A 26087-nucleotide genomic window follows, 5' to 3' on the forward strand; every position below is an offset into this window, starting at 1 on the left:
ATGAAGGTTGAGTTTGCTCCACTCTCCGTGCCACTGCAGAGAAGGCTTCAGACAGCCTCAGTGGTTCAGTGGGTCTTCAGCTTCCTAGGCCTGGGTAAGAGACATCTCATTTTCCTTCTCTGAGAAGCCAGAACAGCTTTTGCCCCAACCCCTTCTCTCCTCAACCCCAAGGAAGACCTGGGACTGAAGGGAAGTGGCATTAAAAGCGTCTTCTGGGATCCTGAAGTGAATCCCAGCCCATGTTAGGACAAGTGATTAGCAGCAGATGTTGCACTGCCTGTCTCCATCTCAGTGTATGAAGAGCAGGGTGGGAGGCAGGTGGTTTTTTTCCTTTTTTATTTTTGATTGTTTGTTTGTTTCTTCTCGCCACCTGATCTGAGCACGGTGGCACTAAGGAGGTGCATGGCTGCGTGCCTGTGCATGGGAACATCCATGGGTCTTACGCAGCAGCTAAACCTGCGTGGGGTTTCAGCTTCTCCTGCTCTTTAGGTTTAGTGTTTTCCTGGTCTAAGGTGCCCTACTCAGCATCAGTCATGAGAAATAGCATGCCCATACTTGAGGGCTGGTAAGATGGGAAGAGTATAGGTGACTCTGCTTTGCAACCCTGGGAACAGACAGTTTACTTTATACAGATGCCCTTGCACACCCCAAAAGGGCATTTTTCCTGGAAAACCCAAGCAGGCTGGGGAAGAGACACATTAGCAAACTGGGACCCAGGCAAAATCATTACTGGAGGGGAGTGGGCTGGGGGGGTGGGCAGCAGGTGCTGATGGAAATTAGATTCATGCATTTTTAGATAGGATGCACTGGGAAATAAGGAGATGGGAGACCCAGAGGCAGGTTACTAGAGAGGGCAAATTGGGGTGATTTACAGCCCATCATGAGCCAAGCTGGTAGGTGGCATCCCAGACTTTCCCATTGTCATGCCAATTCTTAATCTCAGATGGGATCGGTGTGTAAAGCTTCTGCTTTGTTGTGGTAGGATAGTTGTTGACTAGTCCCAATACACAGAGGCAACAGATCTTTGTTTATATTTGTGTCCTGGCACACAAGCATCTCCAAAACAATACCTGGGAAGAAAGCATAGGCAGTGCTTCAGAGCCTCATTAAGTTTCTGAGATGGCTCTGTCCAAACTCTTCTAGGACCTGGAGCTGAATGGCCACCTCTGCATCAGTATCTAATGGACTGGAGCATTGGGCTGTACTGGTCCAGACAGTGTAGCTGCTGCTTGCTTCTTAGCATAGGTTAGCTCATGCTAAGGAACACACTTCCAAACTACACACTGGTGCAGCTCGGGCAATGGCAGAAGCCAGGGACCATTGCTGGTATCCAGGATGGGTGAGGCTGCCCGTTATTGGAAGTGAAGAGAATTAGCAGTGTGGACATGACCAGGCAATACTGTTTACCTGCTGGTTCAGCAAATGGGCTCTGCCGAGGTGCTCTGGAGAGGTGTAACCAGTGTGACTCCTTGGGTTGCTCTGGGACAAGCCAGAGGACATCCCTCTCCAGATGGAGGGGAGATTATAGTGTGGCAGTGGCGGCACAGCTGGCTGAGTTGCTGCAAAGCATAGTTAGGGCATGGCTGAGTGCAGGGCACTTGGTGCCATCCTCTACTTGCATTATAAACCCTGGGGCTTTTCTAGTGCATATGAGATCCCAGGTGTGATCAGCCTTCCCCTGCCCAACGGAGACCAGCTTGAAGGAGGACACATGGGTGTTAACAGCACAGGGAAGGGGAGATCTGGCCAAAGCCATGCAGCCTTGGACCCAACTATCCAGGCAGGGACATTCTGGGGTGCTCTAACTCCCTCTCCACTCTTGTGCCTGGATTTGCTTCCATGGTGCCTGGGTGGGATGGGGCATAGTAGAGATGCGGCCGCCCTGTTAGCAATGGATACAACGCATTCCTGTTCCCAGCATGGATATAGCTGGGGCTTATGGAGCTTTAACAGTGTTTTCCAGCAAAACAACATGTACTTCAGTTTTTTCCCTTCTTGGAATTGAGACCAAGTTGGCACTTGACTTTTCAGTGATAGAGATGACTTCTGGAGCCAGCAGAAAGCCAGAAAACGGCCAGGAGGGAGGAATCCACCACAGTCAGAGGGTAACATGGAGCTGCTGGAAACACAGGCTTTGGTTCCTGCAGGGAAATGCAGCTTGTTCTGAGTGAGGATGAGACCCAAACCCACACCTCCTGCATGACTGGCCTTCCAAAGATTACTGTCTTTCCCTGCAACAGTTTTACTTTATTTTGGGGTGGGGTTTTTTTGATGCAATCTGAAACCAAAAGCAGTTAAGAAATGCTATAAGAAAGGCATTAAAAAGGTGATAGCCAAAGCTCATGGAGCAATTCCAGCTGGTTTGATTCATTTTACAAAATTTCTTTAAGCCTGGAGCTTTCCATTCAAAATCTCCCAGTTTAACAACTGTGAAAGCTCGGAGCTAAGGGATACCTTTAATCTCACCCCAGGAGCTGCCAAAGACCCCATGCTGCACTCAGTTACAACCCTCAGGCACAGAGATCAGAGTTTCCATGGGCAGGATGTGGCTGCCAGCTGCTCCTTTCTCTCTGAGACAGGCTCGTGCTTCTGCTGCCAGAAAAGGGCTCCCAAAAACACAGGATCGACCACCACCAGCCATTTGCACAGCCCTTTGACCAGAGATCCCAGCACCCGCGGCTGGGCAGCACTGGTTGCAGGCAGCTGTTGCTATGGTTGTACAAATGCATCCGCCAAGAAGCCAAGCCCGGGGTGAGGGGCTCATTCATTCTCTGCAGGGGGTGGGATGAGTGCAGCAGCTTGACCCCGGTGCTGGCAGGGAGCTCTGCTGCAGCATCCCTCACAACAGGCAGGCATGGTCTGCGCTGCCGGTTTTCTTAAGGATGCTCCTGGCAAGATCACCGAGACAAAAGGTGCCATTTGCTTCAGACGCTGACAGCTGCTGGAAGGAGAGTGCAGAGTGCAAGGGTGGGATGCAGGGCATGGAGTGGGGACCCCATTGCCTTCCCGCTTCAGGATCCCACTACTGACCAGTGCCCTGTCCTAATATGGTGGAGCCAGACTTCTGCGGGGCACCAAAACCAGCAGGCTGGTGCCCAAACCTGCTGCACTGCTCCCCACTACCTCTCATTCCTGGTGTCCGTGGACTTGGGCGTGGGCATCCATCCAGACATACCTTGCAGAAGCATTAGTGTTGGGCTGAACCCATGCAAGCAAACCCAGCGCAAGGGCAGGAGACCTGCACACGCTGCCTCCGCAGATCCAGTGCACAGCACCCAGCCTTTGAACCCTTTCAATCAGCAGGGCTGGCTCAAAGGGCACGCAGTGCCAGTGTCAGCCAGGCCGCCTTGACAGCTGAGTGTAGTCCACAGCCTGGGACTCTGCAGGCTGTCACTGGCAGGGGCTCTAGGCTGGTGCTGGGGACTTCAGCAATGTGCAACTTGCAAACCTTCCTGACAACTGCAATATGAATCTGACTCACTCTGGGGCTGCTGTGATGCCAAAAATCTTTTTCCACAGGCTGCTGTTTTCCCTGTTCCAGGTTGAAAGAGAAAATGCTGGGTTAGTAGCCATGTTGAGCTCAGAAGCACTTTGATGGGATGTGGTCCTTCTTTGGACTTGGCCAGAAAAGCCCACCGTGTGTTTTGGAGCCTGTGGTTCGCTTGGAGCCTGTGGCATATAGTTGTGTGTTGTCTGTGATATGCCCATGTTTTCATCCAGGGAGGGACTTGCAGCTCACAACAAAACTACTTAACAGGAGACACCCACCACCAAACACTTAATTTTTGCCCTCAATTTGAGGGAGCCCAGCCCAGGAAACCACTCGGTCTGTGAGGGAATCCAAGAAAGCCATCACATCCACATGGATGTGTCCTCTCTTTACTGACTCCTGCATGGTCATGGAGGCATGAGGTGTTGTGTCCTGCACAATGAAGAGCTGCTTCAGAAGCCCCCCTGGCTGACAGGCTGGGTGCAGGTTTTGGTGGCCCAGTAGTCCAAGAACACCCTGCGACTGGTTCACCCAAAGCCACACCTCACCACAGACAACCACAGCCAAACCTCCTTGCATCTGGCCTGAACAGAAAGTGTAAGATTTAGGGTCTGTATGGATCTTTCCTGCTTGTCAAAGCCCCTTTGGCAGTGGATTCGGTTTGAAGAGGTCTCTTCGCTTTCCGTGACAGATTAGACAGTGCAGCAGCTAACCTCAGCCCTGCCTAGGATTATTTGGCCATTTTCAGATAACTGAACTGATATGATTTCAAGGTCAGGCATGATGCCCTTAGACCATGTCTTGCAGCCCATGGTGATGTCTGCTTTGCAAGGGCTCTGTCTAAGGCCATTTTATAGTAATTTAGCATGTGCAGTTGGGCTATGTCGCAAGAGTCCAGACCTGCAGAGGGAGGAGACGAGGATCATGTCTGTTTGCAACCACATGCCTGCTCCTCCTGAGTGTACAACCATGGCTTGAGAATTGCAGCCTGAGGCTGGGAATCATGGGAGTTATGGGGGCAGAAACGTGGAAGGTAGATACTGTAGTGATGCTATGGCTGAATACTGAAGATTCTCCACTCTTTTCCCCTAAAGAATACTGTAAAAGCAGGGAGGCAGAGCCATGTTATAATCACATCTCATTGCCATTTGTGTGCCTGGTGTGGTGTGCCTGCAGTCCCCATCCTCACCAGAGAGCTTGCACCCATGGAGACCATAATGAAACTGGTGGTTGGAAGTTGATGGTCTTTAAGGTCCCTTCCAACCCAAACTTCTACGATTCTAAGCTGGAAAGCTTGTCTGGCTCTGCACAGCCCTGCCAGCTGATGGGATTCAAAGATGGGTTTCTAGTGAACCAGGAACTTGCAGGTCCATCATGACACAGACTCCCACCTCTTCCAAGACCTGACAGCCCTTTGTGGGTTGCTTTGTCAGCACAGCAAGCTGTACATAGGCTGGAGTTTGGCCCCAGGAGGGACATATCTGCTGAGGTTCCCTGGCCTAGAGCCTAATGCCATGTTTGTGATATCCTTTAAAGTGTTTGCCTGGCTGGTAGCCCAGAAAACAACAGTTGTTTGTAGGAAAGCATATGTTGAGGAAAATATGGTTCTCATCTGGGCAGCTTTGAAGCAGTCCACAGTACAGGGAGGGACAGGCAAGAAACCCTCATCATTCCTCATTTTTGTCTTGGGACTCCCCTGGAGGGAAGAAAGCAGTTATGGGGATTATGGGGAACAGCCTCATAACAAGCAAATATTCCTGTTTGTCACCCACCCCTTCTGCCCTGTTCTGTAGAAAAGAAGCAGAAGGGGCAAGGAGGTGGCTTTAGGATGTCCTTGCTGCTCTGCCTCTGGGACATGACCCATGGAGGAAGGGGAGTGTGTGTTCCCCTCCTGTGTGGATTCAGGAAAGTCTTGGGATTTGCAGTAATAGAACTAGATCTTGGATCCCAGTGCACAGTCCTTCCTTCTAGTCCTTAGCTCAAATGGATGCAGGATTTGGCCCTCTCTTGGCTGGGATGTTATTTTGCAGCAGCTTGGAGAACCAGGAGACTAAAATGTGGTGAATCACTGGCATAAGCTATAAGAGGGTGGCTCAGTGTTGGTGAAGGGACCCTGAAACCAGGCTGAGGAGCGTGAGGTCCTGGGCAGCAGGGCTGGTGGTGAACACAGCCTGGGGACCTGACATGGGTTTCAGGAAGAAGCAATGCGGCTCTGTGGCAAACATCTTGCCACTGGTGGTCCAGAAAGTCTCGGGGTCTAATCAATGGGACCACACTGCCTCTGCTATGTTGTCATTGAAGAGTCTGAGGACATGACACACAGATGTCTACAAGAAAGTTGGAAGAGGGATAGCAGTCTCCCTTGATCCAAGCAGCTACAGTGACTCCCCCTTCCACGCCAAGCAGCTGTACAGAGTGCCCCCTTCTCACCAAAATACAGCCCATAAATAATCATGTATCTGCCTAAGGCTGGGATTCATTTAGATGCAGACAGTAGGATTTAACTGTACGTTTTCTGGAACTTTCCTGTCTCTTTGGTCCAAGCAACTTTCAGATTGAGGGTCCATTCTGGGACAGGAATGGGCTTCTTTCCCACAGCAACCAGGACACCATAAAATTTTACAAGCACACAAAAAAGATAACCTTAAGATTGAGTGAAAGTCACTGTGTGCAAATTCTGCCCTGAAAAAATGGAAGCTGAATTGTAAACTGATCAAGGGAGAAATTAATAATTATATAATCACAAGATAAAGCCTCACTTGGATGATATGTACATGGATTTGGACCAGAACAACTCCTTCCTTTTGCAGAATGTACTTTGAACTTTGCACGGTAAGATAAAAAAAGAATTAGGCATTGCAGTTTTGTGACAGACCTGGTGACATGGCTCCCAGGTGCAGTGAAATTGCAACCCCCACATCGGTCCTCAAGTAGTGTTTATGTCTCCTGTGGACCCTGGAACTTGGTTTCCTGCTGTATACTGTTTTCCTCAAAGAGTTACAAAGACGGTGTCTGCAGCATTTGAAAGGAGTAGCACCAGGTATGAGCAGTGGGTTGTTCTGACTTGGAGGATGCATTGCAGGTTAGACCTCTTGCTCTGCAGAAAGCTGCAGCGTTTCCCTGTGTGCTGTGTTAGTGCCTACCCAGGTGCCTGCCACAGTGTCTCTATACGAGGACATAAAATCCCATTTCAGCTTTAAGGACATTTAGGATCCTGCCAGATTATTGCTTTTTAGGATCCTGCTAGATTATTGCTTTTTTTTTTTCCCCACAGGAATTATCAGTACCATCATGCCAGTGTTTTACAATAGATAAGGGATTCTTTTTCACATGCAGATCTCTGGGATCAGGGTGATTTATCACCAACGCCCCCTCTGCAGCGCCCCGCACCACCCCCCCCCCTCCAGACCTACTTATTTATCCTAAGTAAAAGCGAACAGGAGCTATAAGGAGATCTTAAACGAAAGCATCATGTACCTCCTCTCTAATAGGCCTTAGCTGAGATGAGCTAGAGGAGGGAGATGTTCAGATGACTCCAACCAAATATAAAAATCCAGGTCTCAGAGGATGAGGGCATGGATGCGTCTGTCTCACAGCTGAAGCTGAACAGGGCATCTCCATCCTCACATCTTTCAGCCCTGCGTGCTAGATCTGTGATGAAGATCCAGTGAAGGACAAAATACATAACCCACTACACATGGTGTAATCCATGAGCTGGGGAAGGCACAGGGCTTGGATGAATGGGGTTCTCTTTGGCTCAGTTTGCCCCTGAGCTCCCCCAGCCTCCACCAAGGCTTCCAGAGGCACAGAAGGTGAGGACACAGCTCTTCCCAGACACATTTTAGGGCATTTGCTTTAGCAGGTGGCAGCTTGGTGGCCATCAGCACTTCCCAGTCTCTACAGACAGACAGTGTTGAGCTTGGGTGGGATTTGATGTACCGAGTGGTGCTTATTTGCACAGAAAATTTTCTTCTCTTGTTCCCATGCCAAAACACAGACCATGAGGGAGGGGGGAGGTAGAGAGCAAAGCTGAGCACTGACTGGAAGCAGGTCAGAGAAGCCTTTAATGACTTGGGAAAGTCCCAAGTCATTAATGTCTTAGGGAATGAAATGCAGCATCCTTTTACAATCTGTGATGACACTGAGTTGGAGGGACTGAAAATCCTCTGGAGGACAGGATTAGAGCTGAGAGTGAACCTGAGAAGTAGAGGAAAAGGTCCAAAATCAATAAGAAAAAACTCAATAAAGAGTAAAGTCTTATATATGGGAAGATAAAAAATTAAAAATCAAGGATGCAATTAAAATGGGGAATTGTTAGCTCAGGACAAAGCTGTTGGGGACTGTACAAATAAGGCATAGTGCCCCGCTTTGCTGCCACTGCAAAATACCAGGTGTCATCAGGGGGTATTAACAGGAGATTTGGGGTAAAACAGAGGCATTATTGTTGCAGAGATCAGGCTAACTCCAGAGAAAAGCCAGACAGCAAAGAGATAGAGATCTGATCCACAAGAACCCTCTGGATGCAGTGAGGTGTATCTATCATGTGGGAAGAGGGGGACATGGTGGCCTTTGGAGAAAGGTAGTTTCCGCAAGGATGGTGCTTTGGTTCTTCTCCAGCTGCCTGGGGCAGATAGGAAAGAAATCACTTCTGCATCAAAAATGCCTTCACACTGATAGAACAGTTCAGCAGCAAGCCTAGTGAAGGCTTGGGCTCCATCCGAGGTCCAAACACAGACCTTTCAAGTTTCAAGACCTTTCTCACAAAGTCTACCTAATGCAGCTGCCAACTCACTGCTGGCTTTTCTCTCAGCACAGTGCTGCACAGCTGCCTTCATCGCCCTCTTCTTCACACGTTTTTGGCTGGTCAGTGCCCTATACACTGCATGGTGGTTGATAGACTGGGAAAAACCCAGGAAGGGTGGGAGACGGATCCATGCCATCCGGAACAGCATCGTATGGAGGTACATGAAGGACTATTTTCCCATTACGGTAAGTGCCACTGATCCCATCGGCTCTTAGGACATTTACAGACCAACTTTATCCTTGATGCTTGGAGGTAGTCTGGGGCCAGCAGTCATGCCATGGGGTGCTGGGAGGTCAGTGTTGAAGGATTGTCTTTCCAATTCACAGATTACTGCAAGACCCAGAAAAAATGTAGACCACCATTTTCATCAACTGCATCCTTTAATCATCTGGCTTTTACTCACCTGTTTAACCTCACTGCATTCCAGCAGTTAAGGAAATCTCCCATTAACTGGTTTTCATGTCTATATTGCAACACTGCTGCTCTTCAGGTTGCTTAGCATTTACCCAGTGGACACAGGGCCAACTTTTCACCAAAATCCAAGAGGTCTTGGTGCCCTGGAAGGTCAGCATCCCCTTCTGCTGGGGAAGAGGCTGGATGGATAAAGCTGGATGTGCACTAGGCAGTCTCACAGTGTTGCTGTTCCCCTGAGAGGGACTTCTGTGACATTTTCTGATTTATTTTAATGCATATGGCTGGCCTTTGATCTTACTTTTCATCTGGTATCCCTTTGTCATGGCATGAATGAGTGGACCAGCACAAAGTCTTGCCTCAGAGTCATCACAAGTCGGTACAAATCTGAGCAATGCAGCAGAAGCATTCATGGGCCATGCAAGGGAATAAGTTCCAAGGCTGACCAAGCTGTGGGATGTAAGATAGTTCCTTCAGTGAAATGTTGCCTGTTGAGGGAACTCAGGTAGGATGCCCACAGCTGGTTAGAGAGAGCCTGGAGTGAGGAGCTGGGTGCTGCAGTCCAGGTAAAATGAAGTGGGGAGCCCAAATAGCCAAAGGACTCATCAGCCCAAAGCAGAAAAAAAAGCCTGGCCTGGGAGTTCATCCTGCAGAGAGTAGGGCCTGGGATAAGGATTAGGGGGAGCTGGAGCAAAGTGAGGACTGCCCAAGGTCACCCATCAGGTTTGCTGCTCAGTCAGAAATAAGAGCCAACTCTTTCAAATCCCAGACCTGCACTTCAATGGTGAAACACAAGGTTTTTCTCTTCAGTTCAGCAGGAAGAAAAATCCACACATCCCCAATAAACACACCTGAATTTTTTAAGGTCCTGGAGTGCAGACTGCAAGATTGGTGTGCAAGGAGATTAATTTAGGGCAGAAATCAAGGCTGGGCAAAAAAATGAGAAGATAGGGTCTGCCTGGATCTCTCCTACCATTTCTGAGTGGATCTTACACACAATTGTGTTATAACAACATCTTTCCCTAAAATGATGATGCCTAAAATGTATCTTCTGATGTCACATCATCCCCTTTTGCAGGCCACAACTCAGTACAATATTGACCCTAATGCTGCAGGTAAAACGGTGTCTTTGCCAAGACACAACGTTGTTACAGTTTGTCCCAGCAGATGTTGTTCCTTTTTATCAGTGTGGAAACATTGCTTGATAGCAAGGCAAACTGTGTCATTCCAGAAGAGCAACACCACGAATATACTTAGACCTGTGTGTAAAGGCACCACCTCCAGGATACTCCAAAAACAAAAGCTGCACCAGGAAAATTGGTGCTTTTTGATTTCCCCTGATTAGCCCTCCTCTCATTTCAGTTTTCATCTCATCCCCAATATGCCTCGTGGGTTGGAGGAGGTGAAGGAGCAAAGTGTTGTCCATGACCACGTTTGGTTGGTAGCATACAGTACTGTGCAAGCTGGGATTGCCTCTCACAGGACCTGGGTGCAACTGGTAGAGATAGGTGTGCTGGGCTGAACCAGGCTATCACTGCCCCTTTCCACTGCTGTGGACAATTCAAATGAATTCACTTGATTTTGTGCTGGAAGCTGCCATACGCTAGCCAAACTTCACATGTCTCAGCTGGGTGAACTGCATCTCCCAGCTGCCTCTCTGCAAGACCATCCATCAAAGTCTGCTTTGCATGCATCCTACTGCCACTGAGTTTCTTTGTTCAAAAACATGGCAGAAAGTGATGCTGAGGACCTGCAATGAGTTATTTTATGGCTGATCTCAGAGCTTAACTTGTGATTTAAGGGCTTCTGGATGAGGTTCAAAGCAAGGCCCCCAAAAGATGTATCATAATCTTCTGGGCAGGAATAGGAACACATCCCAGGAAAGCTTGTGGTGAGTTTTACCATAAGGAACAGAGAATATCTGATGACATTTGATAGGAAACACCTAACAGATTATTCTCAGGGTTGCCTTGGAAAGTGCTAGAATTGCTATGAGCTATTCATGTGGCTGCAATGATTATATGCGATACATATTCTGCAAATTATTTCGCAAAATCACAGAATGGTTTGGGTGGGAAGGGGCCTTAAAGCTCATCTAATTCCAGCCCTCTGACCCCCCTCCTGAACTCCGCATTGCATTGTCTGTCTGTCCTTCCCTCCCTGGGTGCCACTGCCAGGCGGGGAGGACCAGCAGTGACCAGTAGAGGGAGCATGGCTACTGGGTTTGGCTGCAGCTTGCTGGGTGACGGCGGGGAGGGTTCAGTGGAGGCTTTCTCCCTGCGGGTCTGGGGGAAATCAGAGGAGGCTCCACAAAAGGACAGCAGAAAACAAAAATAAAACAAAAAGAGTATTAGAACCAAGAAATCACATAATAGTATTTCCCCAAACATTTTCTCAGTCTTCCGGACTTTCTTTGTTCAAGGGTTTTCTAAGCCAGGGTATAGGATTTAGCAGTCCTTGCTGAATGCATCTTCTGCCATTTGTCACTACAAAAGCACAGAAAAAACGTTCGGCAACCCCGGCATCCCGCAGCAAGGAGCTCCCCAGTGAACCACACAGTGTGAAGACCTCCCTGCTCCCTGCTCATTGCACTAGAAACCTTCTGGGTAGCCCACGCAAACCCTGTCCCACGTGGCCACACCACTCCTGGGTTTATACTCTGTTATATCCCCCATCTGCCAGCCTTGCTTCCCCGCCTATAAACCGCAAATGCATTTTCTTCCTTGCAGAGAAGGCATTTCATTTCATGCCGCTGAGCACAAGCTGACCGGTGCCTAGCAGAGTGGGCGTTAAGCATTGCAAATATTGCTTTAACCATCCAGCACACTGCTCTCAGGATGAACTAAGCTGGGCTTTTGGTTTGAACACGTGCAGCTGGATGCTGCAGTGGACCTCTCACTTAGATTCACAGAATGGCTTGGGCTGGAAGGGACCTTCAGGACCACCCAGTCCCACCCCCGGCCAGGGGCAGGGCCCCCTCCCCCCAGCCCAGGCTGCTCCCAGCCCCGTCCAGCCTGGCCTTGAGCCCTGCCAGGGATGGGGCACCCACAGCTGCTCTGGGCAGCCTGGGCCAGCGCCTCGCCACCCTCACGGGGAAGGGTTTCTTCCTCATGTCCAACCTAAATCTCCCCTCTCTCAGCTTCAAGCCATTCCCCCTTGTCCTGTCACACACATAGCCTCGTAAAAAGCCCCTCTCCAGCTTCCTTGTTGGGCCCTTTAAGTACTGGAAGGATGCTAGAAGGTCTCCCTGGAGCCTTTTCTTCCTCAAGCTGATCAACCCCACTTGTCCAAACCCCCAGGGGAGTAGGATTTGGGGACATGGACCAGTTGGGCACCCAGCGCCCCAGGCCATGTTTGTGTGTAGATTGAGTTTGTTGAGCCCTGGAGAATTAGTCATTCTGGGAAGATTAAAGGTGGCTCCTAATCCTCCCAGATCCCAGCAGCAAACTTAGCATGGCCAAGTGCCAGTGTTTGGAGGCATTAAGAGCTGCCTGCTCTTTTATTTTAAGAAGCGGCTTTTAATGCTGCCTTTAAGAGATCTCTGATCATGTTTACTGTCGTGAAAGCCAAGAAAGATTGGGATGAGCCTCTGTTTTCCGGGGATCTGGAAGCAAGCAGCACCTGGGAGCGTGCAGGCTCTGAGCTGGACTGTGCAGTGCATGCAAGGAGCACCCTCTGCCGATACCACCCTTGCACAAGTACCACTTTGCTGCTAGCTTTATTCCCCATGGAGCAGACTGTACTTTAATTTGGGGTTTGGGAGTTACAGGATCAGGAAGGACCTGCATGAGTTTGGGTGATTTTAAAAAGGATGATGAGAAAAAAGCAGTGAGAATTCAAGGTGGGGTCCAGTGCATTGCCCAGGAAAGTTATTTCTCCCTGTGTTTTAACCCTCTCCTAATCCTTTTTTATACATCCTCACGGTAGGCCTGCAATACACGGCTGAGCTCAGCTGTGTCTTAAAATTGTGGAAAATATATGAAAAATTGCAAAATGAATCTGTTTGGGGCTGACTATGTGTGAACAGATATTTGGTGGTACCTGCTGTGGGTTGATGCTGCCTCCAGAGAGATTTTGGATATTGTGAACTGCTCTACCTATGCTATGTTCAATAAGCCATCAGTAATCTGTCTGCTGCTGGCAGGTCCCTGCCCAAACCCTTATCTCTGTTGGCACAGTCCTGTCTGGAGAAGGGCAACGGAGCTGGGGCACAGCTCTGATGGGGAGAAGCTGGGAGCACTGGGGGTGTTTAACCTGGAGAAAAGGATGCTCAAGGGAGACCTTATTGCTCTCTACAACTACCTCACAGGAGGCTGTAGTGAGGTGGGGGTTGGTCTGTTCTCCCAGGTAAACAAGCAATAGGACAAGAGGAAACAGCCTCAAGTTGCACCAGGGGAGGTTTAGATTGGGTATTGGGACAAATTTATTTACTGAAAGGGTGGTCAAGCACTGGAACAGGCTGCCCAGGGACGTGGTGGTGTCACCATGCCTGGAGGTGTTCAAAAAACATGTAAACGTGGCACTTAGGGGCACGATTTAGTGGTGCACCTGGCGGTCCTGGGTTAACGGTTGGACGTGATCTTAAAGGTGTTTTCCAACCTAAATAATTCTATGATTCCACATCATTTATCAGTGAATCTTTATTATGAAGGATACACCCAGCATTACAGTAAAAACAAATTTCTCCGTCACATGGCTAAGCGAATGCACATCTTCACTGCTACTTCTCCCCAGCCTCTCCTGCTGCTCTAAGACTGCTGTCACCAGCCTCCCTCATACAGCCAATGTGCTTCAGCAGGCTCAGCTGAGGAGCACCATAGATGTGCAGAAGGTGGGGGTGGGGCAGAAATGGTGAAAGCATAAGCTTGACAAGATCTCTCTCTACCATAGTTCTCAAAAGAAAGTCACTGTCTTTCTTGACTATAAATTGGCGCTGGATGCTTAGCTTAGACCAAACATTTCACCTTTAGATCACAGAACTTGGGTTACAAGTTAAATCTGGCAGCAGGAAGTTAAATTAAGCTCTTAAAGGGAAAAAATTTTGTCTTCAGGTGTTGTCATTATTCAGAGCAACCCAGCTGGCACCATCTTACCAGCTTTATTCAGGGCAGCCTGAAAAGTGCCTGCTGCGTGGGGATGGTCCCTGGTCTTTACCGCACTGAAGTCTCCTTTGCAAACATGAACCTGTCTCAGTGGAACGCTTCCTTACGACTCCACATTGTCACAATCAAGTAGACGTTACTCAAGTCCAGAGTAATGTGTTGCCTCTGCTGTTGACAGACAAGGGGTTCTCAATATCCTGCAATACATTATACATTTTAGAAAGTAAAGGTCTGTGCTGCTACCAGGGGCAGTACCCTGTGAAGAGCCACAGGGTATTTCTTACTAGCCTTGGGGTTATCCAAGTGCCAGTTGGACCTTATTATCTACAGCACCTGGCAGAGTCCCGGCCTTTGTCATTATGCTTGGGGACTTGCTGGCATTATTGTTTCTTTGTTGGCATAACTAAAATGAGTTATTGGAGAATTAGTTGAACCCTAGGAGCTGTGATTTGGGATGGCTCCATCCCATAGCTCATTCATTCTCATAATGGCATAAAGCATGACGGGGGTTATTTGAGTGTGTTTTGGTTCTGGAGAGGTACAAGGTGTTGCAGAGGGGTGACAGGTCCAGTTTGTGTGAACCAAGCCCTGACAGGAATGTTTTCTTTCTTTTCATGAAGAGTGGTGTTATTTGTAAGTGAGGATTTTGTGTCATGGCCCATGATGTTAAATACCATTTCTGATTTCCAGCAGTCTTGGTTGTTTGCTTTGTTTCCTTCTGTTGGCTGGATGAAAGATGAGGGATTGTTAGGGCACAAGCAAGACATGGCCAAATGGCCTAAAGCCACCTCTCTGTACTTTCTTCAGGAACTTTTCTCTCGCATGTCTTGGCTCTCTCTTCTCTGCCCTCAGGTGACCCTAAGTAAGAGAGAGGCCATGGCCAAGGTCATGTCCACTGCAGGACTGTGTTCCACCATCTGCACTTCCAAGCAACATAAGCCACCACATAAAGGAGGTCCTACAAGACCCCCAAAAGCAGCATCACACGAGAGCAAGGGAGGACCTGGGTATTTTGGAGCTGCCGTCCTTATCCAGCTTTGGGAGTGAGGGTAGTGAAGTCCCATCCAAACTCAATTTAAACCCACCTGGCTGGTCAGACTCCCTGATACTTGCTGCAAACACAGCTCTGACCTGGCTTTGTGGCATCTGGAGAAAACCTCAGTGCTCAAAGCCCTCTATTTCTCCAACTAGTCCCTCTCAGACCCTCATCCTTGCTGGGACCTGAAACCCATCTTCCTCAGCAGTGGCTGGCAGTATTCACATATTTGCCCTTTGGTCTCCCATCTAGCCACCCTTGCATGGGCTACCTCATTCTCTTTGCCTTGGCACAATTTCTCCTTTGGATCTAGCTGGGTTTCTGGATTTCTCTGCTGGGTTTCATCCTACATAGAAACTGGCTGCATGTTTCATCCTCCAAGAAGTGCTCTTTGGAGTTGCCCATGGACAGCGAGGGACCTAAGGATTTGCTTAGGTCAAAGTTGAAAGGAGGTGTATCCTACTTAAGAGCAGATTAATGAACATAACATCCTTGGAAACAGAGTTTGGAGCCAGAGAAGGACAGAAATACAATAGCAATTCAATTCTGGGAGACGACGTCACTCAGAAGGCAGAAGCTTGCTGACCAGCTTTCCTGACCACATCCTCCTCTGCTCTGTGAACAGCTAGGGGGGGGTCATGCCGTGCTGCTCCCCGTTTCCCACCATATGTTCATCTATCCCTAAGGATGCAATGTCATGGCATGCCAGTGCCCTCCCTGAGTATGTGTCCCTTGGCATGGCAAGCACCATGCAGTGCTGTCCTGGTTTAAGCCCAGCCGGCAACTAAGTACCACACAGCTGCTTGCTTTCTCCTCCTGGCCAGCAGGATGGGGAGGAGATTCAGGAAAAATGTACAACTTGTGGTCTGAGATAAGAACTATTTAATAACTGAAATAAAATAAAATTAAATACAATAATAATGATACTGATAACAACAATTGCAACGGGAAGAAGAGAGGGAGGGAGAGAGTAACGAATTCCAAAAGGAAAAAAAAACCAAGTGAGGCACAATACAATTGCTCACCACCTGCTGACTGATGGCCAGCCAATCCCTGAGCAGCGACCAGTAGCCCTGGCCAACTCCCCCCAGTTTATATACTGAGCATGACACCGTATAGTATGGAACATCCCTTTGGCCAGTTCGGATCAGCTGTCCTGGCTGTGTCCCCTCCCAGTTTCCTGTGCCCCTCCAGCCCCCTTGCTGGTTAAGCTCAAGAAACTGAGAAGTCCTTGATTTAGCATAAACATGACTTAGCAACAACAAAAACCATCAGTGTGTTATCAACATTATTCTCATCGTAAATCCAACACATGGCACTGCACCTGCTACTAAGAAGAAAATTAACTCTATCCCAGCCGAAACCAGGACAAGGGCCCATACTCGTCTCGACTTCATTAATTCCTCACTTAATGACTTTTTAATCCCTTCAGCCCTGCAAACAATGCTGGTTGGGGGCCTGGGTATTGCTTCATCTCCAGTGCAGCTCCCTTCGGGCTCAGGGAGAATGCTACTTCCCTCAAGCGTTAGCGCACCAACCTTACCCAGGGAACTGCCTGTCCACCCTCTTGCCATGGGGACAACCAGGAAAATCCAGCCGCATCTCAAGGGGTGAATGAAAGCAGCCTTGTTAAACCAGTGCTGAACTCCTGGGCTGACACAGTCACTCAGAAGCCCTAATTCCAATTAGCTTAATTCCACTCCAAAATTAATTAAAAAACCCCAACCAAACCAAACCAAAACAGATACCAAACAAAGGCCACTTTAATTCCAGCTAAGAGCATCTACTTGGGATGTTAATGTGGTTTAACTAATCCAGTTTAAAATTAATTTGGATTAATTTGCTTGAGAAACTCACCAGTACGTGGGCTTTTATCAGAGCTCCTGAAAATCTGTGTATGCATTTCCCCAACACGGCTGGCAGTGCATGGAACAGGTCTCACCACATCTCTGCGGGAGCTGGGGGAACTGCGGGAGGGTTTCACCCATGTCTTGGACCCACATTTGAGTAGACAGTGTAAAAGGGGAGTTTCTGCTACAGGGTAATCACTGTGAGCACTGAAAAACTGTAGCTATCAAGATATTTCTTCATGAAGGAGAAGCATAAAGTAGACCACATCCTTCAAAACACAAACAAGTTCATTTGTTGGGAAGGGCAAGATGACCCCAGTTTTGGGATCTCAAGGCCTCATAATACCTTTGACAAGGGGTCATTCCTGCTGTCATCAGCCAAGACACCAGCGAGCACTCTGACCATGACAAGGGAAAGCTCAGGGGAAGCCAGCAAACCCACGGCTCAGTGTGGAGAGCACAACCCTGAGGTGCTAACAGCTCCTTGCCTTCGGACCACAGGTCATACACATTAATCTGGCATCCCTCAGACACCTCTGAGATGAGAAACTGGTCTTGTCTCACCAAGAAAACTTTGGGTCAGGCACTTGTCTCATTTAGATGTTTACGCACAGACCGGCTTGGCTGGACCTTTAATTGCTTTAACAATTATTAAAAGTTCAACTCACCCAGAAAGACCAGAACAGCAAATGCCATCCGGTGGGTGTGGAAATGACAACTCTGCTACGGCAGAGGGAGGAGAGTCCCACCCCTCTGCACCCCTACCCCAGCCCCGCTAAGCACTTTGTGGCTGGAGTGCAGGAGAGTTGGGCTGTGTGGTGTCACCCAGTGACTTTCCTGGCAGTTTGGGAACAGACATTAACCTCTGGCAGGAGGAGAGGGAAGAACGAATAAACACTGGGAACAATCCAGATGGGAGGATCGAGGTTTTGCGTTAAAGTTTCCAGGAGGAGAAGGGTTGTTTAGAGTCCAGGGGCCTGCCTATGGTGTAAAAGACTTTGCCCAAGTCTCTCCTCTGCTGCAAATTTCCTTCTCAGTCTTGTACAAGCTCTTTGGTTTCTCTCCAAATTCTGGCCAAATCATCCAACTGTGAGCAGGCACTGTGACAACACGAGGGCCTTCTCTCCCCTCCTTGTGTTATGCCCTGGAAGGAGCCCTGTCTACAAAGCTGAAAGGCACATAATTCAACTAAGTTACTAAGATGTCGTCAGTGCTACTGCGGGGGACAGCTCTTGCAGAAACATTAACCAGCTCCACCAACTCGTGCGTGACTAGACTCCTACCCTCTAGCTGCCCATGGCTTAAAGCAGGGAGTCAAAAATCACAGAATCACTGACTGGTTGAGGCTGGAAGGGACCTCCAGAGGTCTTCTGGTTCAATGCCCTGTTCAAGCAGGACCACTGAGAGCTGATTGCCCAGGACAGCACCCAGATGGCTTTTGAATACCTCCAAGGATGGAGACTCCACAAGCTCTCTGTGCCAGTACTTGGTCACTCGCACAGTGAAAAAATATTTCCTCATGTTCACACCTCCTGTGTTTCCTTCTGTGCCCATTGCTTCTGGTGCTGGCACTGAGCACCACTGACAAGAGCCTGCCTCCGTCCTCTTTGCACCCTACCCTGAGGTATTTATGTACAGTGATGACATCCACCTGAGCCTTCTCTTCTCCAGGCTGAACTGTCCCAGCTCTCCCAGCTTTTCCTCACAGCAGATGTGTTCTGGTCCATTCGTCATTTTCATGGCTCTTTGCTGGATACTCTCCAGGATGTCCATGTCCCTGTTGTACTGAGGAGCCCAGAGCTGGACACAGCCCTCCAGAGCTGCCTCATCTGTGCTGAGAAGAGGGCACCTGCTGGCAATATTATCTAACACAGCTGAGGACACCATTTTCTTTCTTTCTTTGCTGCAAGGTCCCATTGCTGTCTCATGTTCAAATTGGTGTCCACCAGGACCCCTATGTCCTTTTCTGCCAGCTGGTTTCTAGCAGGGTGCCCCCCAGCATGTATTGGTGCTTGGGACTAATCCTCCCCAGGTACAAGACTTTGTCCTTTTCCTTGTTGAACTTAATGAGGCTCCTGTCAGCTGGATACATAGGATACATAGCAATAGATATACAGATCATGGTTAAGCTCCAAAATGCATGTGTTTTAAAAGACCCGGTCCAGAACCAACAGTGGCTGGTAGGACTCCAGACTTTAGTGGCACTGAGGCCACTAGGGAGACAAGGAATCATTTATCAGAGACAGACTTGCCACCCAGTGGCACTGTAAAACACCGAGGGTTGCATTTAGCTTTGTTTGTGGCCAGAATTAACATTAAAAAAAAAAGCCCAGCAAATAATATGGTAATGAAAAGCACGATGAAAAATGCAGTACCTGAAAACAAGTGCACACCACAATAAATAAAATAAATCACAAGGTGATCTCAATGGAAAACAACTAGAGAAAATGTGATCAACCAGAAGTAGAGCTGGAAAGGCTGCTGGCTGGTGGGTGTCCAGTCCCTTGTAAGGGGTCATAACCCCCTTGTTCTCTTCCCTCACCTCTTATCATAGAATCACAGAATGGTTTGGGTTGGAAAGGACCTTTAAAGGTCATCTAGTCCAACCTCCCTGCCATGGGCAGGGACATCTTCAACTAGATCATGTTGCTCACACAGCCCCATCCAGGCTGGCCTTGAATATTTTCAGAGAAGAGGCATCAACCAACTCCCTGGGCAACCTGTACCAGTGTTTCATTACCCTCATTGTACAAAATTTCTTTCTTGTGTCTAGTCTGAATCTCCCCTCTTTTAGTTTAAAACCATTCCCCCCTGTCCTATCACTACAAGCCCTATTCTTCATTCTTTCCTCTCCTCCCTTCCCTTTCATTGAGATGAGCACCAAGACAGCAGCTGGGTGTCTCCTAGGGACGCTTTTGAGGATGTGTGGTGCCTTAGCACAGGTGAACTCTCCCATTAAGTAGTTCGCACAGCTCAGTGCATACCCTGAGTTCAGCTCTTCATTAGCGAGGAGGGTGATGTGATCTTAGGGTGCAACCAGACATTGAGCCTGCTGTCAACACCCTTCTTGTTACCTGCACACACACAGCCAGAAATCTAGTGGTTTTCAACACACGCGAGTGTCTCACCTCTCTGCTTATAAATCACTGCAGAGATGAAAGGCTGTTTGGAAGCTGAAGATGAATGCAGGAACCATTGATGCAAGCTGAGATTACTCAAAAATAAGCAAATGGTGGAAGGGGCCCTGGGCACTTAGCAATTCAGCCATCTGCCCCTCTTCCTGCCTAGGCATCTCGGCACCCAGGCAGCAGTGGGACTCTTGTTTGTCCATTCCCCTCATTAGGAGCAGGCGCTTGAGTGGACACATGTGCACAGTCAACAGTGCCTTAGCTCAGATGGGAAATTAGCCATGATGTAAGGAAGTAAAATACACCCTCATGATTAACCTGCGCTTCTGGCTGCTTCTAAGAAAACACATGCACCATTAGTTGCTCCCCAAGTGCAGATGGGACTGTGGTACCTGGAGGGGCGACGCACTAAAACACTTTGTTTCTTCTTGAGCAGAAATGTCTTTGAGTTGTCTGGAAATGCATGGTGGCTCTGTGATGGCTAACCTTGGAAAGATTCATCCTTCTCCGGTGCTGTGAGCATCTTTGGCACCCACAGGAAGCATGCAGAGGCATCAGCATTCAGTTTTGACTGCTTCTGCCTGGGTTTATGCACATGCTGGCTGATGCTGGCATGGCAGAGTCTTCTCGGTGGCATAGCTGCAGGGTGGGTTTGTCACACCAGCCCCTCTCCTCTCAGCAGCCTATAGCAAGTATAACACAGGGAGTCCACATGCTGGTTGTTCCTTATCTCCCTTTAATCATCTCCTCTTCTGCTGTAGTGCCCGCTTTCCCATGTAGTATCTCCCAGGCTCCAAACCCACTTTCAGATTGGCTGAGGATTTCACCTTAGCCAACCGTCCATCTCTAAAGGCTAGACATGGGCGTTCCCCATTCCCTCCTCCCAGTAAAACCGCAGCAACCTTGGGTAGAAATCTATTGCTCTTTGGTGGACTCAGGGATTGCTTGGGTACGTAACACGGGCACCAGTGGCTGGGTTCTTGCAGTCTTTCCCCGATGGCAAGAAAACCATCAGCCTGTTCTCTGTTAGATGTCTGGGAGCTGGATCCCACCTTACCATGGGCAGAAGCATCCTCGAACCACCTGACACATATTTCAGGACAGGATAAACCTTGGGTCTATACCATGTTGTTGATCAGGTAGCAGCTTTACATGGATCATTACCAGAGTGATTCTGCACTCCTTTTGCTATTCTGCTTGTGGGGTGGAGGGGGAAGTAGAAATAATCACCCTTTTCTCACTTTTTAACTTTTTTTCCCCATATTAGAAAATATATTGGAGGACATTTTAAAGAAAGTAGGATCCCAACAGCATGTAGGCCAGATCAAGGCAACATGTGGAACTGTGTCATTGGAGATGTCATTCTGGACCAAGGGGTGGGAGGAGATGGAAATACAGGCAATGAAATACATCTCAGTTAAAAATGGTTGTTCCAGTTGACCTTTTCCAACAAGAGGCACAGCAGGTGCTAGGGACCCCACTCCAGGCATCCTCCACCTACACTCCATAGCCAAAGCTCCCTTCCCCCAGGGTGACAGCACTATACTCACTTTTTGGTCTCTTTTGGCTCCATCCCTGTGCCCAGCTGGTGAAGACGGCAGAGCTGGACCCTAGGCAGAACTACCTGATGGGATTTCATCCCCATGGGGTCCTGGCAGCAGGAGCCTTTCTCAATTTCTGCACAGAGGCATCAGGCTTTTCCACGCTCTTCCCAGGCATCACCCCACACCTGATGATGCTCTCCCTGTGGTTTCGCATCCCATTCTTCAGGGACTACTTGATGAGTGGAGGTAAGCAGGGCAGCAGCATGGCAACTGGCGGGATGAGTCAGTGCTTTTCTGAGGAAAGTGAAGACACCAGGGGAAGAGGAATCAAGGGTCTGCTTGTCCCCATTGGTGGCCGGTCAGATCCCGTGCATGGATGCAGCTACTGGAAGTGGCACCCAAAACTCTCTGAAGTTAAAAATTTCCCTCCTAGCTGTTATCTCTGTTGTTCAACTTCGTATATTGCCTCTGAGCACTGGGCATTGCTGTGTCAGGTGCTGAGTAACAACAAAATGCAGAGCAAATTGTGAACAGAAATGTTGAGACCAGCAGCGTGGGGTGGCCCTGCATTTCTTTCTTTCCATGCAAATAACATTCAGGCTTGAAATTGTGTTTTCCACCGAAAGAAGGAGAAAACCTATTTTTCTGAGGCTGCTGCTGCTTGCAGGAAGCAGCATCTAGGGAGAGAGGATGCAAATAGCAGCTCACACTGTTGCAAAACCACATGGCAAGAGAGGAAGAAGAAATGGAAAGGAATAGGTAAAAATTAAATGGAGAGAAGGGAAAGGGAGTCTGCAGAGATTTTTGGAGACCGGCAGGAGATGACCTCCATCTCTAACTGGTGGGCTTGGGGAATGCCCACTTCTCCAGCCAAATGGGCCTATGTCATGGGCAGGATTCAACAGTCTAAACATAGGCATCCAGTTCCATCTGAGATAACCCAGGGCATACATCACCCTGTTTTCCACATAAACTCTGTCTCCTGCTGCTGGAAAAATATTTACACGGAGAGCGAGGAATCATAACAGTGAGATATGAGAGACTTATGACCCAGGCAAAAGAAGGTTCAATCGCTGTAATGTGGGAGTTCGGTGCATTGCTTATTTTCAGGTCAATTTGACAAAGAGGGTTTAATTTGCAAATTATTTCAGCCCCTGAAACAAGGATTTTTTTTAAAAATATCAAAAGAACATTGCTTTCTGAATGTTTCTGAATTAAAGAATGTTTTTGAACTAAAGATTTATAACTTTTGCAAGTAAATTACATCAATGGACCAAATTCTGCATTAAATTCCACTTTAAATTAGCAGCATCCAGTGAAATTCATCTGTGTTTTGACCTCAAGTGAATGTTTCACCAACTTTAAAATTATTCAGGATTGGACACGGTTTCATTTGACAACAAACTGAAACAGATTTTCCCTGGGGCTTAAGTGAAGCTAGTTCTCAGTTTACTTTTTTCCTGATTTTTTTCCCAGTTCTCATTTCTGGGCCAGACCGCAAAGGGATAATTGTACATTCACACAGCAGAACTGTGCATGAATCCAGCACCTTTCAGGGTTGCTGGGCTGAGATTGCCAAAGGGTAGGAAAACTCTGAAAATAAAGGGCCTAGCACCCCTCTGGAGCTGGATAATAGGGGAGCACCTACAGAGCACACCACAGTCATGTGGGTTTTAAAGATGCTCATTTTTTTTTCCCTCTCTGCCCACAGGCCTTGTCTCCTCCGACAAGGAGAGCGCATCGTATGTGCTGCAGAAGCCAGAGGGTGGAAACATGCTGGCCATCATCGTCGGTGGAGCACAGGAGGCGCTGGATGCCCGGCCGGGGTCCTATACCTTGCTGCTGAAGAATAGGAAGGGATTTGTCCGCCTTGCCATTGAGCACGGGTGACGCAGGGGATGGGGTCAAGGCATGCTTGGGGAGGGATGCTCTGTTCTGTGGCTGGTTAATGGGGTGTTCCTGCTTGTTTTGGAGAGGGGGTGGTGGTGTTTTGGGGTGGGCTTTGCTCATCTTCATGCCTCTACATTGGGTTTGACTCCCCACAGCACCCCACTGGTGCCCATCTTTTCCTTTGGGGAGAATGACCTCTTCGAGCAGGTGAGAAACCCCAAGGGCTCCTGGCTGCGGCAGCTCCAGCACCGGCTCCAGCAGATCATGGGCATCTCCCTTCCTCTTTTCCACGCGCGAGGCATCTTCCAGTACAGTTTCGGGCTGGTACCCTACCGACGGCCCATCTGCACCGTGGGTAAGTCCTTCCTTGGCACATCGGCATGATGCTGGCCATGCTCAGCCTGGTCAGCAGAGGCTGGAGACAGCCCCCGGGTTGTGTCATCCTTCCGCTGGGCTGGAGCATCATGCCAGAGTGCATGAGCTGTGGTGGGCTAGAAATGCACTGGCAAAGGAGCATCCTCAACTGTTCACGTGCCACACTCATTTGGGACTCTGGCTTGGTCTTATGACAGAGCCCAGGTCATCTGGGCTGTGCTGGGAAGGCCCCAGAGCAAGCACAGCCACCCTATCACCCCTGTGGGATGCAGCCAACCCTAACCCCAGCACAATCCAGTAGTATGAACCACTGCAGTAGCACTGGGAATAAACAACTTCCAAGACAATTTTCCAAATACAGGTAGGACAACACCTCAGCAGTTTGCAGGTTTGCTCAGTGTCTCATGCAGACACAGCTGGAAACCCCAACCTATTTGCATGTGAACAAGGCAAGCTGTGTGTACCAGAAACCATGCCCATGGGAGACCATATTTCAAGAAAGTCTTTGATTTTGAGGAAGTTTTGCTTGGTTTCAACAATTCCATGCTTGGCCCACCAGCACAGCTGATGCTCTGTGAATTAGTTTAATTAAAGAGGCTGTTTGGAAAGGTCAGAGCTTGCCCCACTGATTAGGTTTGACAGCCAGTAATTACTTCTAATTGTTTTACAACGTGTTTGGATTGTCTCAATGGTTTTATGAGCTGTGCAGTATCACAAGGGCTCTTCATTAGTCTGATGAGGAACAGCATTACACAATGATGAAACCCTCCATCACTTGACAAACACAATTTGAGTAAAAGACCAGAGCAAGAGAGGTGTCTCATGGACTCCTCTGTCCCCTGCAAGCACCTGGTCCTGCTGCTGGTGGCTCTGGGAGTTGGGAAGGGGCTTCTTCTAATGCTAGGAATCAAATTAATTAGATTTGTCCTTGAAAAAAAAAAGCATGATTTTCTAAAGATGAGTGTGTACTGGATTCTTAATAAAAATCAGATGTTTCACAGAAGATGTAACCTGAGCAAAGTGGGACCACCACAATTGCTAGTGTATTTAGATAGTCTTGGGCTCTGCTGTGCCTCTGTATCCTCATTTGCAATGCAGATTCCCAGGGCCATGCGGGAACAGCGTGTAAAGCCCAACCCAAATATTAGGATGATGTTACCTTTATCTGCAGCACATCTGAGATGTTAGGAGCTGCTGTAGGGACTGCTTTGGGATGCAGTAGTTATTACTTCAAAGAGTTACACAGAGAGTCTTTGGCATTAATGAACTTTGCAGATGGGGAAACTGAGGCAAGGGCAGATGTGACCTTGGAGACCAACAGCAGAGGCAGAATCTGAACCTCCATCTCCCTACCTCTTTGTGCTGCCTCCCGAACTCCAGGACATGACTGGTCATATTGATCTGTCCGCCACATCCTTAGAGAGGTGGAGCCCAGCTCTGTGCTAAGCTGTGCAGAGTGTTCAGAGGGACCTGACACTGCCTTCTCCTAATGCCTGTGCTTGTTTTCCAGTTGGGAAGCCAATTCCAGTGCAGAGGAAGCACAGACCCTCTGAGGAAGAGGTTGATCAAGTCCATCAGAAATACCTAAATGAATTGCACAAGCTCTTTGAGGAGCATAAAGCTAAATATAATATCCCAGAAGACAGACACCTGGAATTTGTATAGAACTCCTCAAGCAAGGTGAAACCACGGAGGTCAAGCTCCAAGTTTTCCCTTACCTATGGAACTATTTTCACAAGCTCATGTTAGTCGCAGTTAACATATGGTCTATACAGTGTAGGGAGAAGGACTTGATTTCCCTGGCATTTGCATAGGCGTAGGGCCAGAGTTTTCATTTTTTCTCCCTGTAGGACACATAAAAGATAGAAAGAAGAATAAAAAACCCAAATGCCATCTGTGGTCAGCACTACTGAAAGTCCCCAGCAGAAGACTCACATTTCTAGTCAGGTTTGGAGGCCAGTTTTTCAAGATAATTCCAGGCAAATATGAATTATTGGAAGTTTGCTTTCCATTACTTTCATTTAGAAATAGGATGATAAGCCATAATTTCTGCTGAATGCATATGTTTTTTAAAATATAATTTGTCTATATCAACAAATGATCATTGTTTGCTTGGTGATTCTCATGTCTTTAATTGCTCTGGGCTCTTTTCTTGCCACCTGAAACAACAGTTTATCAGAAAGCTCATACTCCCAGCACGGTGCTAGGCACACTCGGCAGCAACACGATGTCATACCCCACTGGGGCAAAAGAAATAAAACCTTTATAAAGGGCAAGGGCTTATCCAGAGGATTCTACTTACCTGGACTCCTGTTTATAATGTTATTAATTTAACCCCAGACACCCCTGCATGGGAACACCTTGGAGTAGTCACCAGCTATGGCAGCATGACCACTGTGCCTTTCATTGTACAAATGAGGCCATTTCCTAAGGACAGAGAGCACAGCCTGGAGGTGG

At 48.4% G+C, this 26087-nt stretch overlaps 1 protein-coding gene across 1 annotated transcript; it reads left to right on the plus strand.

Annotated features, from left to right (window-relative positions):
• Positions 1–25666, plus strand: MOGAT2 (monoacylglycerol O-acyltransferase 2). Its single transcript, XM_037377103.1, has 6 exons — positions 1–94; positions 8301–8479; positions 21407–21611; positions 23077–23251; positions 23411–23610; positions 25141–25666. The coding sequence occupies exons 1-6, from the start codon at positions 1–3 to the stop codon at positions 25293–25295; spliced, it is 1008 nt and encodes a 335-aa protein (XP_037233000.1). The 3' UTR covers positions 25296–25666.
• Positions 25667–26087: the final 421 nt, after the last annotated feature.

This window comes from Falco rusticolus, chromosome 2 (genome assembly GCF_015220075.1).
Source record: "Falco rusticolus isolate bFalRus1 chromosome 2, bFalRus1.pri, whole genome shotgun sequence".
NCBI classification, from domain to species: Eukaryota; Metazoa; Chordata; class Aves; order Falconiformes; family Falconidae; genus Falco; species Falco rusticolus.

What these genes read in the sequence shown, in the direction of transcription:
- MOGAT2 (XM_037377103.1), top strand. Translation starts at nt 1, where the DNA reads ATGAAGGTTGAGTTTGCTCCACTCTCCGTGCCACTGCAGAGAAGGCTT. An exon ending in AGGACTATTTTCCCATTACG is followed by an intron (nt 8,480 to 21,406) that starts GTAAGTGCCACT and finishes CCCTGTGCCCAG; the next exon opens with CTGGTGAAGACGGCAGAGCT. An exon ending in ACGGCCCATCTGCACCGTGG is followed by an intron (nt 23,611 to 25,140) that starts GTAAGTCCTTCC and finishes CTTGTTTTCCAG; the next exon opens with TTGGGAAGCCAATTCCAGTG.